This window comes from Mustela putorius, unplaced genomic scaffold, assembly GCF_011764305.1.
Source record: "Mustela putorius furo isolate JIRA1106 unplaced genomic scaffold, ASM1176430v1.1 tig00000695_pilon_pilon_pilon, whole genome shotgun sequence".
Taxonomy (NCBI): domain Eukaryota; kingdom Metazoa; phylum Chordata; class Mammalia; order Carnivora; family Mustelidae; genus Mustela; species Mustela putorius.
In genome coordinates this window covers 4,908,380-4,926,208 of record NW_025421447.1, presented here as the reverse complement: position 1 = coordinate 4,926,208, position 17,829 = coordinate 4,908,380, and the positions used below count along the sequence as shown (strand labels likewise).

General features: G+C 48.5%; 1 protein-coding gene across 2 annotated transcripts in view; it reads left to right on the top strand.

The window, feature by feature from the left end:
- The window catches only part of ANKFY1 (ankyrin repeat and FYVE domain containing 1), a 74,588-nt gene that overhangs the window by 21,580 nt on the left and 35,179 nt on the right, over positions 1-17,829 (top strand). The window contains exons 1-3 of one of the 2 annotated variants that reach the window (XM_045083155.1): positions 94-221; positions 12,350-12,485; positions 17,177-17,300. In XM_045083155.1, coding sequence (XP_044939090.1) covers positions 12,376-12,485; positions 17,177-17,300 — 234 coding nt within the window. In that variant the 5' untranslated portion in view covers positions 94-221; positions 12,350-12,375. Of the gene's footprint in view, positions 1-93; positions 222-12,349; positions 12,486-17,176; positions 17,301-17,829 lie in introns of those variants that run through there. The other variant, XM_045083154.1, reaches the window with a different exon arrangement.

Here is a 17,829-nt window from a genome sequence, read left to right as displayed (position 1 = left end):
TGAACATGGAAGTAGGGTTCCTCCCAAGGATGGAGTTGTTGTCCTCTAGCAGTGAAGGGCGACCACCAGACTTCAGAATTGGAACAGCGCCATGGAGTTGGTACTCTGGCACATGGCCAGTCATGCTGTGAGCGGCTCTGAGCATCTGAGGAAGCAGAGAGTTGAGCTGTACGGGGGTCTTTCTTGGGACTGCGTTGTCGGACTGTCCGGCGGATTCTGAGGTAGGTAATTCAGCAGCAAAGGTGATATCAGAGTTTCTTGTTATTGTGAAATATTGGATGGAATCAAAATGAGTAAGAATGGAGAACAAGCAAAATTACTTAAGAACACAGGCACTTGCAGTAAGGTGTAGAGGCCTAATTCAAACATTAAAAATTTGCTTTTACTTTTTTAGAACATCATTTAAAAGCAGCTTTGACTCAGTGACTGACCTCAAGACTGCATCACTGTGAATCAGGAGATGAGGAAATGTTTGTAGTTTAAGAAAGTATCATGTTGGGGTGCCTGGTGAGCTCAGTGGGTTAAAGCCTCTGCCTTCGGCTCGGGTCATGATCTCAGGATCCTGGGATCGAGTCCCGCATCGGGCTCTCTGCTCTGCAGGGAGCCTGCCTCCCCTTCTCTCTCTGCCTGCCTCTCTGCCTACTTGTGATCTCTCTGTCAAATAAATAAATAAAATAAAAAATATATATATATCATGTTAATGCCTTTAAATGTCCTTGGAGCCCCTGCTGCTATACGTCCCGAGTGTGGTCTGAGCCCGGCTGTGCCGTTGGCTGTCAGAAGTGATCCACAGCGGAGCAGACGTCCTGTGGCTTTGGTGGACGGGGGCGCTTGCCCAGGTAGCCGAAGGTGGAGCCTGTGGCATGTTACTTTATAGGGTTTATCTGTGGAATTTGTCCCGGGGCCGAGTTCAGGGAAGTGAGGCGAAGGTGGACCCGTTCCAGTCTGCTGTGTGTTTGGCCCCGGCAGTCCAGTCCTGCTGCATTGCTTAGAGCGGCGTGGGTGTGGCTGCCTAGACTGCGTTGTAGGAGCTGCGCACGTGAGCGCGCGCGCGCTTGTATGTGTGTGTCTCCGGAGCCGCATGTGTTACGCGACATGCGCTACCCACTGCATGGCTGGCAGCGGTTGGAGGGAGCTTGGAAATCAGCTCTTGTAAACAAGTGCGTGAACCGAGCAGAGGCAACGTTTCAGCTGGTTGAACTCTCCCACGCTAGCGGAGTTGATACCATCCTTCTACGAATATAAGGGTGTTTTGTTTCTCAGAGCTCTTCGGTCGGCCCCACGGATTGCGGGTGCTTCCGGGCACTGGGGACGCAGCCGTGAACAAGATTTAAATTCCTGTTTGCACGGAACTTACATTCATAGATTGGTTTTCCGAGTTCCACGTTTTCTTCTGAAGCTCTTGTGTAACGGGTACTCCTTAAAACTCAGAATAAGCACAACTTTGTGCTCATCACTGTTCGTACTTTAGCCTGTGTGGGTGGAGATGCAGCAGGGCATAAAGGCGCAGTGTCTAAACCATGCTTGGAGAGAGGAGCGTTTCCTCACCCCCACGCTCCTCAGTACGCTGTGTCGTGTCTGGGCTGGTGCACAGGTCTGATTGTGGGAACCTGTCTGACCCAAACTGAGGAACATTCCACAGCGTCACTAGCTGGTGTCACCCAAGTCCGTGAGGGTCATGAAAGACTAGGGGAGAATCGGTCAGATCCAAGGTCAAGGGCACGGTGAGCAGCAGTGTGGCTTCTGGACCGTGGAGAGGACGTTAATGGGGAGATGGGTGGCGTTCAGGAAGGTCTGCAGTCAGGCGACGCTGCTGCGCCAGTCCCAATACCCTGGTTTTGCTTGTTGTCCTGTGGCACCTTGAGGCGTTACCAAGGAAGGTGAGGCAGGCGTGGCTGGGAACTCTGTCAGCTTCTTGTAAGTCTGAAATTGTTCTGAAGCACAAAGATGAAGCACATATAAACATGCTTTTTATTTTTTTATTGTTTGAATCCTAAAGATGTGTTTGTTGAGACACTGGGTGGCCACCTGGGAAGAGAGAGAGTCTCAGTCTCTCCAGGCCTGTGGGAGAGCTTCCTGGGAGGCTAAACTGCTTGCCTCGGGCGGAGTGACTGGCTTCCCGCCCTCTGGAGCACTTCCGTGGGAGTGGCTGCCCTCTTAGAGGCTCTGCGCGCGTGACGGGGCGCCTGGACATGGGGCTCTGCAACTGCGCGCCAAGAGGCGTCCGGCTTCCCTGGGGCAAGTCCCAGTCCTGTCAGGCCCTTCCCAAACCCAGAGGGCCCAGTCCTCCCTCCTGTGGCACCCAGTTGGGGTTGGGAGAACTGTACAAAGCCGTCCCCGGAGGCCATGCTACACCTGGGGAGCAAGCGGAGCGCACTGGCAGGCGGCCGCTGGGCTGCCCTTAAGGCAAACCCAGCCAGACGGAATCTGTCGGCATCTGTCCGGTGCCTCATCAAGTGCTCGCTCCAGGTGGCTCCGCCCCGGTGTCCCCTCTCACCGTGTCCTCTGGCTGTGGCCGCGGGAGCCTGGAAGGATGCCTGTCAGCATTTGGTACCCTCCCTGCCTGCGTGGGACCCCGGTCCCGTCCTCTGTGCAGGCTGACTGAGCTCTGTGTGACTGGCGGTGGTGGAAGTGACAACAGGGGGGCGCCTGGGGGCTCAGTTGGTGAAGCATCTGCCTGAGGCTCAGGTAGTGGTCCCAGGGTCCTGGGAGCATTGGGAGGGGGGTGGGTCTCTGCTCTGCGGGGAGCCCGCTTCACCGTCTGCCTGCCACTCCCCTGTTTGTGCTCTCTCTCTCTGACAAATAAATAAAATCCTACAAAAAATAAAGAAGTGGCAGTAGTTCCTTCAGAGACAGGTTTGCGGATGCGTGGTGACTTCCTCCCCAGTCCTCTTCCGAGCAGCCAGCTGCCGTGTCCTGCAGTGTCCTGTGGTGTCCTGCAGCTGTCAGCCTTGTGGGCTGCTGCTGGCAGCCCCCACCCCTCGCCCGAGAGTCCCCCAGAGCCTTAGAAGGTCTGTCCCATCTGTGGTGACAGCCCCACTCACTCCTGGTGTTGCTTTGTGCTTTTCTTACATTGGCTGTGTTAACTTTGTGTTTTGGTGGAAGATGGTCTTTTACAGCCAGTAGCAGCCACGGTCTAGTGGATCACGGCCTCGGGGACCAGGCTCTGTGCGCCCCACCCACATCCCCGCACTCGTGTCTAGAAGGGCATTTTCAGGCGAGTTCTGTTCTTGCCTCCCTTTCCATGAATGAGGAAACTGAGGTTTCCTGTGGAACCAGAGTCACTCGGAGCACTTCCTGCTCACACAGTAGGAAGGATGCGACCTTCCATGGGAACCCATCCCCTTTGGCTGCAGAATCCACATCATTAACCCCAGTGTTATGCGGCTTCTTGCTTTCGGTCTCTTTTGTTTCCAACTTCATTGAGATGCAAAGGAAATGAAATAAATTGCCCAAAGTAAAAATGTACAGTTTGGTCACTTTTTTTTTTTTTTAGATTTTTTTTTTTTTTAAGATTTTATTTATTTATTTGACAGAGAGAGATCACAAGTAGGCAGAGAGGCAGGCAGAGAGAGATAGGAGGAAGCAGGCTCCCCACCGAGCAGAGAGCCCGATGCGGGGCTCGATCCCAGGACCCTGAGATCATGACCTGAGCCGAAGGCAGTGGCTTAACCCACTGAGCCACCCAGGCGCCCCCAGTTTGGTCACTTTTGACCTACAGTGAAACCACTGGCACATGGAGTGACAAACACTTTCACCTCCTTAAAAATTTGCCTCCCATACCTTTGTGACCCATCCCTTTTCCATCCACATGCCAGGCACCCAGTGACTGGCTTCTGTTCCTTATAGGTCAGCTTGCATTTTCTGAATTTGCGTGAGGACAGACTCACGGAGTGTGTACTGCTACTGTGTGTTGCCGGTTGCATTCACACAGCGTGCGGGTCGTGACGTCCGTCTGTGGTCTCTGCCGCGGTTTCAGGGCCCGTTCCCTGTCCCTGCTGAGTGGCATCTGCGTGTGCGTGTGCTGCAGGCTGCAGTTTCGGGGACCTGCGGGTGGACGCTTGGACGGTACAAGTAGTCTGTGTGCTCAACTGGATGTGTTTGTGTGTCTCTGGGGTGAGTACTTAGGGGTGATTAAGTTTAGTGTTGGGATCTCCCGAAAATGGATGAGATGGAGGTAGCCTGCACACCCCCTGAGCAGTGTGCGGAGGAGGAGCTCAGGGGCTCCAGAGCCTTCCTGACCTGGTAGGCACGTCACTGTACGAAGGCATGTGAGGTGTGGTGTGGCACTGAGGACCAGTCGTGGTGAGCATTGTCTCGTGTTCTTGGTCATTTGTGTGGCTTCTTTTGGGACGTGTGGGTTCACATCTTTTGCCCTTTGAGAAATTGGGTTGTCTTCTCAGTTTTGGGTTGTAAGCATTCCGTATAGAATCTGGATGCAGGTTGCTTGTATGAAAGCAAGGACTCTGCCTTGCTCTTGGTTGCAGAGGGAGGCAGTGAGGTCTTTCATGACTCCACACCCCTGTGTACTGTAAGCTTTTCATAGACGTGCTTTACCAGCTCGAGGATTCCTAGTGTTTTGAGATGTTCTAGCACGTGGTTTTGAGTTTAGTCCCTTTTTTTTCTGCCCACTAAAATGATTCTTCAGTTTTTATTCTCCTTTATGTTGTTAATAGAGCGAGTTACATAGATTTTTCCAATGTTAAACTAGTTTTGCGTTCCTGGTCTAAATGCCACGTGGTCACTGTGTATTGTCATCTAAGTTGTGGACTTTACAGTTGTTGTTGTTGTTCTTAAAGATTTTATTTATTTGTTTGAGAGAGAGAGAGAGAGAAACATCATGAGAGGGGAGAGGGTCAGAGGGAGAAGTAGGCTCCCTGCTGAGCCAGGAGCCCGACGAGGTACTCGATCCCCAGACTCCAGGATCATGACCTGAGCTGAAGGCAGTCGCTTAACCAGTGGAGCCACCCAGGCGCCCCTGGACTTCGCAGTTTTAGTATCCATTTGTTTCTTTATTTATGTAAGTTTTTATTTATCCATTTGTTTCTTTATTTATGTAAGTTTTTATTTATTTATTTATTTATTTATTTATTTATTTATTTATCAGAGAGAGAGAGCACAAGCAGGGGGAGCTGCAGGCAGAGGGAGAAGCAGACTCCACACCGAGCAGAGAGCCCGATGCGGGACTTGATCCCAGGACCCTGAGATCATGCCCCGAGCTGAAGACAGAACTTAACCAACTGAGCCACCCAGGCATCCTGGATTATTTATTTTTGATCTTCTGTTTTTTTCTTTTTTTCTTTTTTTGAATGAGAGAGAGCGCAAGGCATACATACAAGCCATACATGGTGGAGGGTGGGAGGGACAGTGGGACAGGGAGAGAGAATCTTGAGCAGGCTCCACACCCAGCACAGAGCCTAACGGGGCTCTGGACCTCAGGACCCTGAGAGCGTGACCTAAGCCGAAACCGACTGAGACATCCAGGCACCCAGGACTAATTTCTAATTTAATTCCATTATTATCAAAGAACATGCTTTTTATGACTTTGATCGTTTTAGATTTATTGAGACTTGTTCTGCTGCTCTGCGTATGGTCTGTCTTGGTGAGCGTAAGTGCACTTGAGAAGAAAGCGTGTTCTGCAGTTGTTGGAGATGGCGCTTCTTACGTGTCCTTTAGGTCTAGGTGTTTGGTGATGGTGTTCGGACCTTCTTTGTGTTTTCTTCTTCTCTTGTGTCCGGTTCTGTCAGTGCCTTGAAGGTGGGTGTTAATATCTCCTGTTGTTTGGGCATTGTCAGTGTCTCCCTTCAGTTCTGTTCATTTTTGCTTCATGGGTTTTGGGTCTTGTCATTATACACATAACACACTTATTAGGACTTCCAGATGAAGCGTGGCTTTTATCATTTTGAAATGCTAAAGTTTATTTCTGCTGGTGCTGTAGGTCTTGAAGTCTGTTTCTGACAGGAGATCGTCCCTGCGGCCTCCTGCACTTACTGTTTGTCTTTGTTTGCTGTCACCGGATGCGTATCTTTCTGTTCAGAGGTGTCCCCTGTGGGCAGCACATACAGAGGTCTTGCTGTGCTGTCTCTTCTGTCTCTTTTGTCTCGGCGGAGGGCTTACACCGCCAACATTTAAAGTGGTTATGTCTGTAACAAAGGTACCGTTTTGTTTTCTGCTTAACCCAGGTTTTTTCTCTTTTTTTCTGGGCTTCTCTCTTTTTTGCCTTCTTTTGGATAATTTGGATATTTGGTATTCCATTTAGAGTTTTCAAAAGACTTATTTATTTTTAGTGACAGAGCGTGTACGTGCACAGGTGGGAGGGCAGAGGGAGAAGGAGAGAGTCTTCAGCAGGCCCCACACTGGGTGTGGATTCCGCAGAGGCCTGGGTCTCAGAAGCTGAGATGACAACACAAGCCGGAACTAGGAGTTGGCAGCTCATGGGCTGTGCACACAGGTGTCTCCCCCCACTGTATCTCTCTAAGGATTGGTTTATTTGCAGAGAGTGAGCTCCCTGCAGATGCACTGATTGACTGCCGCCCTCTCTTCGTGCCGTGTTCCGTTGTGGGTCACGGGCGGAGTTCCTCGACTCCAGCGGTGTTTTTGGCTTGAATTCTCTGTTCTGGGAACTGCACTGTGCACTGCAGGGTACTTACCCACCAGACGCCGAGAGCATGCTCTGTTCTGCCGCCCAGAAGCACTGATGAACACCACGAGGGCTTGCTTGGGGGGCAGGATGGGCCCTGGCTGAGAACTGCCATGGGGATCATACACGTGCCACCCACTTTCTGCTGAGGGTCTGCAGTGTGTCCGTCACTGCCGTCTGTCTGTACTCGGCAGCCGTGTTGGTCCGGCCCGTTCCTGCTTCCATGACGGCCCTTTAGGGTAGAGCCTCACACGTGTTCGTGGGTGTCCCCGGAAAATCCCACCTACGCGGCCGCTTGTGCTTCCGCAAACTGAACAGCGTTCAAAAGTTCTTCACGTTTACTCAGATATTTTTCTTTCTTTACTTCCTCCTTCATTTGTCAAGATGCACGCCTCCCTCTCGCGTCCTCCCTTCTTCCTGAAGAACATCCTCCAGCATTTCCCGTCGACCAGCTCTGGGAGTGACAGACTCCTTTCCCTCTTTGGAGGGCGTCTCATTTCACCATCACGTCTATAGGGTAATTTCCCTGCATATAGACACTGGAGTTGGCAGCTCTCTTTTCTGAAAGAACTTTAAAAATGTCATTCAACTTTTTTCTGGCCTCTGTGGTTTCTTTTTTTTTTTTGGCCTCTGTGGTTTCTTCTGAGAATCTACAGTCATGGCGATCTTTTGCCTGTACATAATGGTACTTTCTCTCTAATTGCTTTCAAGTCTTTTTATTTTATTTTTTAATTTTTGATCTTAGTAAAATATGTGTAACATAAAATTTACCATCTTAAACATTTTAAATTGTTGACCAGTGTTAAGTGTGTTCACACTGTTGTCAGGTAATCTCTATAACTCTTTAATTTTGCAACACTGAGAGTCCTTACCCATTAAAAAACTCCTGTTTCTCCCCGTATCTGGTTCCTGACAACTACCGTTCTGCCTTCTGTGCCTGTGAATTCAACGACCTTCATTCCCTTGTATAAGTGGAGTCACACAGAATCTGCTCTTTTGTGTTTGGCTTATTTCACTTCACACTCGGTCCTCAGGGTTCATCCATGTAGCTAGTGTCAGAATTTCCTCCTCCTGCCCTTGCTTTTTTTTTTGCTTAAGATTGATTTATTTGGCGGGGGAGGGACAGAGGAAGAGGGAGAGAGAGAAAATCAAGCAGACTCTGCACCAAGGGCAGAGCCCGGCATGGGTCCAGGTCCAGACTGGAAGCAAAATCAAGGGTCAGGCGCTGAACTGGCCGTGCCACCCAGGTGCCCAGCATTTCCTTCCTGTTGAAGGCCGACTGATATGCCACCATCTGCATAAACCGTGTCACATTTATCCATTCCTCCACCGGTGGGTACTTGGGTTGCTTCTACATCTTGACTATTGTGAGAGATGCTTCTGTGACGTGCATGTGCGATATCTCTTCAGGATCCTGCTTTCAGTTTTTTGGATACATACCCAGAAGCGGAATTGCTGGGTCACATAATAATTCCATTTTTCATTTTTTGAGGAACTCTCATACTGTTTTCCTTAGGGACTATACATTTTACATTTCCACAACCAGTGTACATGGGTTCCAGTTTCTTCACACCCTCACCAATACTTGTGATTTTCTGTTTGTCTGATAGTAGCCCTTCTAGTGGATGTGAAGTGATCAGGACTGTCTTTAGGGTTAGTTTGTAGCAGTTTGATTATTAGATGTTTAGGTGTAGATTTTCTTCTCGCTTGGAATTAATTGATCTTAAATCTAAAACTTCATGTCTGTCATCAGATCTGGAATGTTGTTGACTGTCATTTCTTTAAATATTTTTCTTTCTTGATGCCTTTATTCTGTACCTCCCCCTTTTTAAAAAAAGATTTTATTTATTCATTTTACAGAGATCACAAGTAGGCAGAGAGGCAGGCAGAGAGAGGGGGGAAGCAGGCTCCCCACTGAGCAGAATGCCCGATTGGGTCCTCGATCCCAGGACCCTGAGATCATGACCTGAGCCGAACATAGAGGCTTTAACCCACTGAACCACCGAGGTGTATAGTCTCTCCTTTTGAGACTCCAGTGACACAGATGCTGGACCTTTGTTTCTATCCCACAACTCTCCCCAAAGCTCTTGTTTCCCTCCCAATCTTGTTTTTCTCTCTGTTCTTCAGATAGGATGATTTCTATTGGTCTGTCCTTGCTGTCTTTCTCTGCTGCTATTTTCTTTCTGCTGTTGAGCCCATTGAGTTTTTAGTATACAACCTACTATACAATATACAATATATTATGTTATTCGTTCTGTCATTTCCATTTGTTCCTTTTTTAGTTTAAATGCTGAAAATTTCTAAAATTTTATATGTGTTTTCCTTTGCCTTCTGGAGCATAGTTAGGCCAGATGCTTTCATGTGTTTGATAAATTCAGTATCTGGTCATCTTGGGGTTAAAATATGTTACCATTTGCCTTGAGAAATGGCCGTATTTTCCTGATTTTTCTCTACATCAATGAATTTGGATTGTATGGTGGATTATCTTTTATAGACTCTGGGTCCTGTATCATCCTCTGGAAAATACTGGATCTTTTCAAATTCAGACTGAAGGTGGGTAGTGGTTTGAACATCCCTGCAGCTCTTGAAGCAAGGAGGGGGCTCCTCCGCACCCGCGTAGCTCCGAGGTGAGCCGGAGCCCACGCAGGCTCATTCAGGACACATGAAGAGTCTCCCTTGCTCTTCAGTTACCCCGGACCCCCTTCTGGGTACCCGTGTACAGGAAGGTGGAATTTTTGTTAGAGGGTGAGGCATCTGCACGGTCAGCATACCAGTGTGGCTCCCTGACTGGGGTCTATCCTCAGGCTGAAGGCATAGGGGAAAAAAATGGGGCAGCTCAGCCAGACCATTCCTTCTTTGAGTTCTCCCTCTACAATTCAGCTACTATTGTGTACTTTTTAGAATCCCCGGGTGGTGGTTTTTCGGTGCTCTGTCTAGATTTTTTAGCTATAATCAGTTGAAGTGGGATGGGTCGTCACCCTGCTGGGGCAGAACTAGAATGACTGTCCTTTTGTTCGTTTTTGACAAAGGGATGACTTAGAAGTATGGTTTGGGCTTTATTTTTATTTCCAGGAAGTTCTGGTTAAGGGTGCGTCCTTGAAATGAATAAAGAGCGTGATTTTACTTATAAAAGATGCCATCTTTGTGTTTTAATTTCATGAATCAAAAACTTTTGTGTAAAGTAAATGAAGAAAAAATTGTTGGAAACTTGAAGAGAGGTGAGTTAAACCAGAGTCATAGTAGGATATTTAAAATACTTTTCCTGGTTTTTAAGATTAAATATGGAATTTAAATAATGAAATTGATTTCCTCAGTCTGCTTCATTTAATGGCTAATTGCCCACCGATAAGTTTATTCCCATTCTTTCCACATTTCTTATAAAACATTTTTTTAAAAATCAAAACAATAAAAAACCTGGCCACATACAAAAATCGCAAGTTCTCTACGCAGTGCGGCTCTGCGCATCCTGGACGGCTGTGAGGTTGAGTTGGGTGTCTTTGTTTTTTGATCCCTGCAGTCATGGAGTTTTACCAGCTTGTGTGCTGGGCCTGCTGGGGGGTGGCTGCCTCTTGCCGCAGGTGTACCACACAGGTCGTGGAGGCCAGCCGGCTTCACTTCTCAGAGTCCACTCCTTTGTGTCTCCTCCTGGTTTACAGGCTCTGGAATTGGAGATGCACTGGTGTGAGTAATTTGGTAGCAAGAGACTGCATGGTTCGCCCAAGAGCACATGCCTCCTCCTGGCTCAGTGCTCTCTGCCCAGCCGGTACCCATGGCTGCTCCGTCGGAGTCTCACAATGAATTTATTTTCAACGTAGTTTGGAGATGAAAGGAGTCAAGGCAGGAGTGGGAATGCTTGGAGATCACATGAACTTCGCTGCATTTGAAATTTAGAGGGCTCCCAGGAAATCTCTGCTCATCATGGTTTTTAAGAAAATTATTTAGGTTTTGGGGCACCTGGGTGGCTCAGTGGGTTGAGCCTCTGCCTTCAGCTCAGGTCATGATCTCAGGGTCCTGGGATAGAGCCCTGCATCGGGCTCTCTGCTGGGCAGGGAACCTGCTTCCCTCTCTCTCTGCCTGCCTCTCTGCCTACTTGTGATCTCTGTCAAATAAATAAATAAAATCTTAAAAAGAAAATTATTTAGGTTTTGGTTTATCCATTGTCAAGTTTATTGATTTGGATAATTGAGGGAGGATTATTAAAGGAAAACCGCCAGATTTTAAAACAGAATCAGTGTTGCCTGGGAAGCTCATTTGGTTAAGCATCCGACTCTTAATTTCAGTTCAAGTCATGATCCCGGAGTCTTGGGATCAAGCCCTACATCAGGCTCCACGCTGGGTTGAAGCCTGCTTCACAGTCTCTTGTTTCCTTCTCCCTCTATCCCTCCTCCTCTTAAAAAAAAAAAAAAAATTATAAAACAGGGAAATAGAAAATAAGCCCAAAGAAAAATTAGTTATAGATCCTAGCAGGGTTAATATTTTAGAATATACGTCCTTCCAGTGTCTAAACAGACAGGTCACTTGTCTGGCTCCTTCGGTGGAGCTTGTGGTTCTTGGCCTTGGATTCGTGACTTTGAGCCCCACGTTGAATGTAGAGATTACTGGGAAAAAAGCAAGCAAACTAGACTGATGGTCTGTTTTTGGCCTTACCACCCTGAAAGTTCTCAGTGTTGTCTGATCTTAGAAGCTAAACGAGGTTGGACCTGGTTACTGTTTGGATGGGAGACAGACACCGAGCTCTGTGTGTGCGTGTGTGTGTGTACACACATGTGAGTACACACACACACATCTCAAAAAAATGAGATAATTAAAACATGCATTTTTAGCCTTTTTTTAAACCTGCTATATAGTTTGTATCTTTTTAGATTGATTATTCAGATCTAAGTAATTTTAATTGATGCAGAATTTTCCAGTGTGAGTATATACTATATTATTAGCTTACCAGTATTGGACTTAAGATTTCTGTTCCAGTTTTTGTTGCTAAAAACAATGCTGTCTGTATGGTGACTAACATAACACGATAAAAACAAAAACAAAAAAGCAGTACTCTTGACTGTCTTGGTATATATATTTCTCTGTACTTGCTCCATTATTAGGCTGATACTCTACATGTGTAATTGCTGTGTAAGAGGTTACGTACTTTTTAGGAATCTTTGAGAGACAAAAAATTGTCTTCTAGTTTTGTGTTTGTAGTTACTGGTAAGGTTTACTGAACATTTTTAGTTATCTTTGTGAATTACCATTCGTATCTGTTGCCCATTTTCCCATTAGTTGTCCATGTTTTAATGCTTATTTGTAAGTTCTTTTCACTGGAATGTAAACTCATCATATATTCAAAGTATTTTCACCCAATTTATTGGATTTACCTTTTTTTTTTCTTTTTTTTTTAAGAGAGAGGTGGGTAGGAAAGGGGATGGGGAGAGGGAAAAAGAGAATCTTAAGCAGACTCCACACCAGCGCGGGCTCGCTCACACGACCCTGGGATCCTGACCTGAGCTGGACTCCTGAGCTGGACTCTGGAACCGGATGCGGAACCACCTGAGCCCCTGGCCCCGCTGGACTTGCTTCCAAGTTCAGTGTCTGCACTTACGGAGTCTGTGAAGCTTGGTCTGGGTCAGACGCCCCCAGGGTGCTTCGCTGCTGTTCCTGGTGCCACATGGTGCTGTTGCCAGACCGGGTGCCTTGTTCTCAGCGTCTCTCTTTCCCCACCAGATGCCGACCCTGAGGTGACGAGGGCAATGCTGCGCTGGGTGTACACGGACGAGCTGGAGTTCCGGGAAGACGACGCGTTCCTGACGGAGCTGATGAAGCTGGCGAACCGGTTTCAGCTGCAGCTCCTCAGGGAGAGGCAAGTCGCCGGGGTCCCCAGAGCCCCTCCGCCCTGTGGCTGGGCTGGGACCGAGCCGAATGCTGCTGCCGACGGATGGGACTCTGTTGTGGTGGGGACGGGGTTTTCCCTCCCTTGCTTGGTGTGATTTGGCCAGAGCTTTTCGGTATTCTCTTTCCTTTCACTGATATTTTTTAAAACCTGGGATTACGTGTTTGTGAGCTGGTAAATGAGTATGAGCCACTTCGGATGATGTGCCCAGACCCCAGCCTTCCCTCCAGTGCCACTTCCTGGGACAGTCGTCCTGCTTTGTGGCATGATACACGTCTTTGGGGAAGTCCTCGTTCAGATTCTTCTCGTTAGAAGCTTGTTTGTGCGGCTCGCAGACAGCATTCCCGAGTTCTTCCTTCATTGGTTACTGGTTTCTGTGTCCTCACGGAGGCAGCCTGCTGGGTTTTGTTAATACTTAGTTTTCTCTGTTGGTCCCCCTGTCGGCCGTCCAGAGCAACAGAAAGCATAGTGTCACCGTATGATGTCGTGCAGATGCCCTTTGGTTTTTGTGGGGGGTGCAGCTGCGGGTGTCTTTCACGTCACTTGCTGATCTCTTGTATCCCCTTGGGTGCTGCAGGAGTAGCTCGTCTCGTGGGTGAGTGAAGGGGGGTTTCAGTCCCTGCTGTATTGCCCTGGGAGGGCCTGGAGCTGCTCCCTGTCTCCACCGAGGGACTGGCGTCTGCCGGCCCCCACCCCGTGAATGCGTGTGCAGGCTCCTCCCCCGGCGCTGTGATGGAGGTCAACCCCAGTGCATTTTGATATCTAAATCCAATATAACAAAAACCCCAAACAGGTCTGCGATAGGTAGGCACATACTGTATTCTGTTAGCAAAGCTAACTTGACCATGGAGGCCTTTGATTTGGGTGAGTCAGTGAACTATCTGGGTGAGTTAAGAATGATTTTAATTAGATTGAATATGATTTGTGTCTTTTCTTTTCCCAATTTCCTGAGCTTTTTTCCATTGACCTTGTTGAACTTGCTTGTAAATTAAATTGCTTTGATAAAAATGCCCTGGGGTTGGAGTGGTTTAGGTAATTGTAATTTGTGTAATAGATTTAATTAACATGTTTATTGACTGGTTAGGCTTCTTAACCATTAGCATTATCAGATGCTCCATTTTGTGCTGTTGGGTGGGGGCATTAAGTTGTTACCTGTCCTGGTGGGGCTGGAGGGCACCCAGGAGTGGGGGTTTGGGGGTGGTGGTGGGCCGATGTCGGCTCTTGACAGGTCTCAGGGCGCCCACTGCTGCGGGGCAGGAGGGTGTAGTGTGTGTGCATCCGTGACAGTGTAGGGCTCTGTGGGAATTGTTGGTCCTGTGGGTATGTTGGGATCTCAGAGGTTTGGGAGTGCTTCACCAGTTTGATGAAAAGGAAGTTTTAGGGAAGTATTATCAGAAAGATACTTTTTAAAAAGGAGAACTAATAGTAAATGCTAAAAATTGACAGTTACGATAATAGTTGTTTTCCTGCTTATAAAATACAAGCTCAGTGTATGGCAGTTGGAAAACATTGAATAACATAGAGAAAAAACCCTAAGTCACCTGTAATTCAACCAGATAATGTTTTGTTGTTTCTCCTGTCGGTACTCCTATTCTTGCACATGGGAGTGATACTGAAACTAGATAGAGTTCGTGAGATGCTTAATTCTTGCTTGATTTTGTACTTTTTTTTTTTTTAAGATTTTATTTATTTATTTGAGAGGGAGATCACAGGTAGGCAGAGAAGCAGGCAGAGGCAGAGGGGGAAGCAGGCTCCCCACTGAGCAGAGAGCCCTATGCGGGGCTCAATCCCAGGACCCTGAGACCATGACCTGAGCCGAAGGCAGAGGCTTTACCCACTGAGCCACCCAGGTACCCCTTGATTTTGTACTTTGAAAACTGTTTTTGTATATCTATATCCTTTTAGTGTTTTAAAATTAAAAACATGTATTCACAACAGAATTCCTTCAGAGGAAAGTTAGTCTGTCCTGCTACTGTTGAAAGAGATGACAAGAACTAAGAATCTGAATTTTTAAATAAGATATCGTGGTCTTCCATGTAACCGTAATGTGAGTGTACATTGATGTTGTGTAAACCACGTCGGTTACTAGTTACGCGCTTGTGGGAGAATGAATGGCACCCTGGGGGCCCCAGAAAGTGAAGTGTCTGCCGCTGATAACGAAACACCTGTCTTCAGGAAACACATTCCAGTATCTTGGTATGAGTGTCTTCGGCAGCAGAAAGGAGAAGGGGATTTGTCTGTACAAGTGCTGTGCAAGAGGCTCTGCAGACACGGGTCAGTGGTCCCTGGGGTGGGATGGTGGGACGGATGCACCCGGGTGTCGGCGCTGCACATTTGAGAAGTGTCACCGCGCCGGCAGAGGACCTCTGTCCCTGGACGCTCTGGTCTCATAGCCAGTCACGGTCACTTGGTGGACCACGACTCAGAAGTAAGTCCTGGTGTTCGTAACAGTTACTTTCTGAGGTGCCCTTTGATTGACAAGTGCCCTGTGGGCGGCGCTTCCTTACACCACGGCACCTGCACTGCTTAGAAACAAAGAACCCAGGCATCCCTCTTGGAATGCAGTCAGTGCCCGCCCTGAGTGCTGGATGGAGTAAGGTCGGCAAGATTGTCCCCTGGAGCTGTGCTCATTCTTCTCAGGGCCTTTTTAAAACGGCTCCATCCTTCCCCATCTCTCTCTCTCACTCGTGACCTTTCTCCACCTCTGTGAGCTGCACCTCACCTACTCAGACGGAGACTTATCTGCTGACTCGCACGTGTTCTCACTGTAGTACGAAGCCAGCCCGTGTGATAAATACTGCTCTGCCTTGAGAAGGCCCCCACCCTGACAGGCACACCAGCCACGCATGCGTGCTGTGTGGGGCTCTTAGCTCCCTTTGTCTTGAAAAATGCGTGGAGATCCTCTATTACTGTGCGTAGCAGGAGGCAAGAGGCACGGGGGTTCCGTGGACCTCTGTCCAGGTCTTTCTTCCTGCACAGTGCTGTGCTCTCAGTGCCGTTCTGCCCCCGTGAACAGAAGAGGGTTTCTGTGGGAGCTGCAGGACAGACAAAGCCACGGTAGGCCGCCAGGCCTCTGTGATGCCCTTGGAGGGCACCACTTCTACGCAGATGTGTAGGCAACGGGTGGAATGATGGTGCCGCTGGCCTCCTTCCCCCCAAGTCCCAGTCCTGCAGAGGCTCCCTGCAGCCTCCTGGAGTTTGGAGTCGGCTTCCCAGTGCAGCATCTCCTGGGCCAGGGGGTGTGTCAGCTTTGTGCCAACAGGGGCCTGCCGGCCTGGGTGACATAATGGATGCTTTTTTATTAGTGGATGTGAGAGCCTCGTGGTGGTGGTGCTTGGTAGCAGGCTGTTTGGATGTCTGTGCAGCCAGTTTTTCTGTCTGGTGTACTCTGTAAATCAAGTGAGGGATGTATGTGTTATACACGGTGGGCGTACTGCATGTACCATGGTCGCACTACAGGTGTAGTGGGGGTGCACTGTGTGTGTCCTACGGGTGTTGTGTGTGTATACTACAGGCATAGTGTGTGTACTGTGGGCTTAGTGTGTGTGTACTGCGGGCATAGTGTGTGTGTACTGCAGGTGTAGTGTGTATACTGCAGGAATAGTGTGTGTGTACTGCAGGTGTAGTGTGTGTATACTGTAGGCATAGTGTGTGTGTACTGTGCACATAGTGTGTGTACTGCGGGCATAGTGTGTGTACTGCAGGTGTAGTGTGTGTGTACTGGGTGTGTCACTGTGTGTCCTGTGTGTACACTGGATGTAGTGTGTGTATACTGTGGGTGTAGTGTGTGTGCTACAGGCATAGTGTATGTGCTGTGGGTGTAGTGTGTGTATACTGGGTGTGTACTGTGAGTTCACTGTGTACTGCGTGTATCCTGCAGGTGCACCGCAGGTTCCCTCTGGGTGTAATGGGTGAAACTTTGTTGTCTCTCCACATTCTCTTGTGGGTGTTTACAAGTCAGCTTTATCGAGTGATAATTCCCATACCATACAGTTTGCCGTGGGAGGACTTTTCCGGGATGTGGATTTACTGAGGCGTGCGTAGAGCCTCCTCTCGGAAGCTCCTTTGAAGCCTTGTGGGTGGAAACTGCACACATGTCCTATACAGTACATATTTTTTTTTTAAGATTTTATTTATTTATTTGACAGAGAGAAATCACAAGTAGTCAGAGAGGCAGGCAGAGAAAGAGAGAGAGGAGGAAGCAGGCTCCCTGCTGAGCAGAGAGCCCCATGCGGGACTCGATCCCAGGACCCTGAGATCATGACCTGAGCCTAAGGCAGCGGCTTAACCCACTGAGCCACCCAGGCGCCCTGTACAGTACATATTAAAGGAGTGAATTTGACCCATAATGTGTTTGGTCTTGTAGGTGCATGTGTATGATTAATGGGGTTCGCAGAATCACATATAAGTCAGTTGGGGTTATGTTTCACGTGTCTATTTAGAGGTTATTTTGATTCTGACCAGAGTGGTCTGTGTGGTATGATGCTAGTCTTGTACTTTTAAATACGGTAACTCAGCCGTGAATTCACCCTGATTCCCCTGCCTGCTCACACGTCAGCGTCGCTGGGTTAGACCACCAGTACTCCGCTCATGGCCTCGGTGTGCTCACTGATGAATCTGTTCGTCCTGAAGACACCGCTCACCATTAATTTCTCTCGCAGATGTGAGAAGAGCGTCATGTCTCTGGTGAACGTCAGGAACTGTATCCGCTTCTATCAGACGGCGGAGGAGCTGGGCGCTTGCACGCTGATGAACTATTGTGCGGAAATTATCGCCAGCCACTGGGTGAGTGCGAGGTGGAGGGCTGTGAGCACAGCACATGCGTGGCAAGCCGGAGACCTGGGCTCGGGCCTGCTTCTGTGAACGTTCCTCTCTGACTCCTGCTTGCGTAAGATGACCAGAGAGATTCTTCTGGGCTCTGACGTCTCCTGATTGCAGAGCAGAGAGGCAGGAGGTAATTCAGGTTAAGAAACAGGCTTGGAACGAAAGGACCCTGCCTGCGTCCTCTGTCTGCAGAAGCTGCCCGCAGGCCTTGGGCGCTTGGCAGTGCTGTTTCCAGGCGGCTGCGGCTCTGCAGTGTGGGGGGAGTGTCCTTAAGTTTCGATTTGCCCTGCTCAGAAGTGTTCGTCATAGAGAACGGTTTTGGCATTTCTTTGTTGTGTTCTTTGCTTTTTGTTTTTTTTTAAAGATCTTATTTATTTATTTGACAGACAGAAATCACAAGTAGGCAGAGAAGCAGGCAGAGAGAGAGGAAGCAGGCTCCCTGTGGAGCAGAGAGCCCGATGTGGGACTTGATCCCAGAACCCCGGGATCA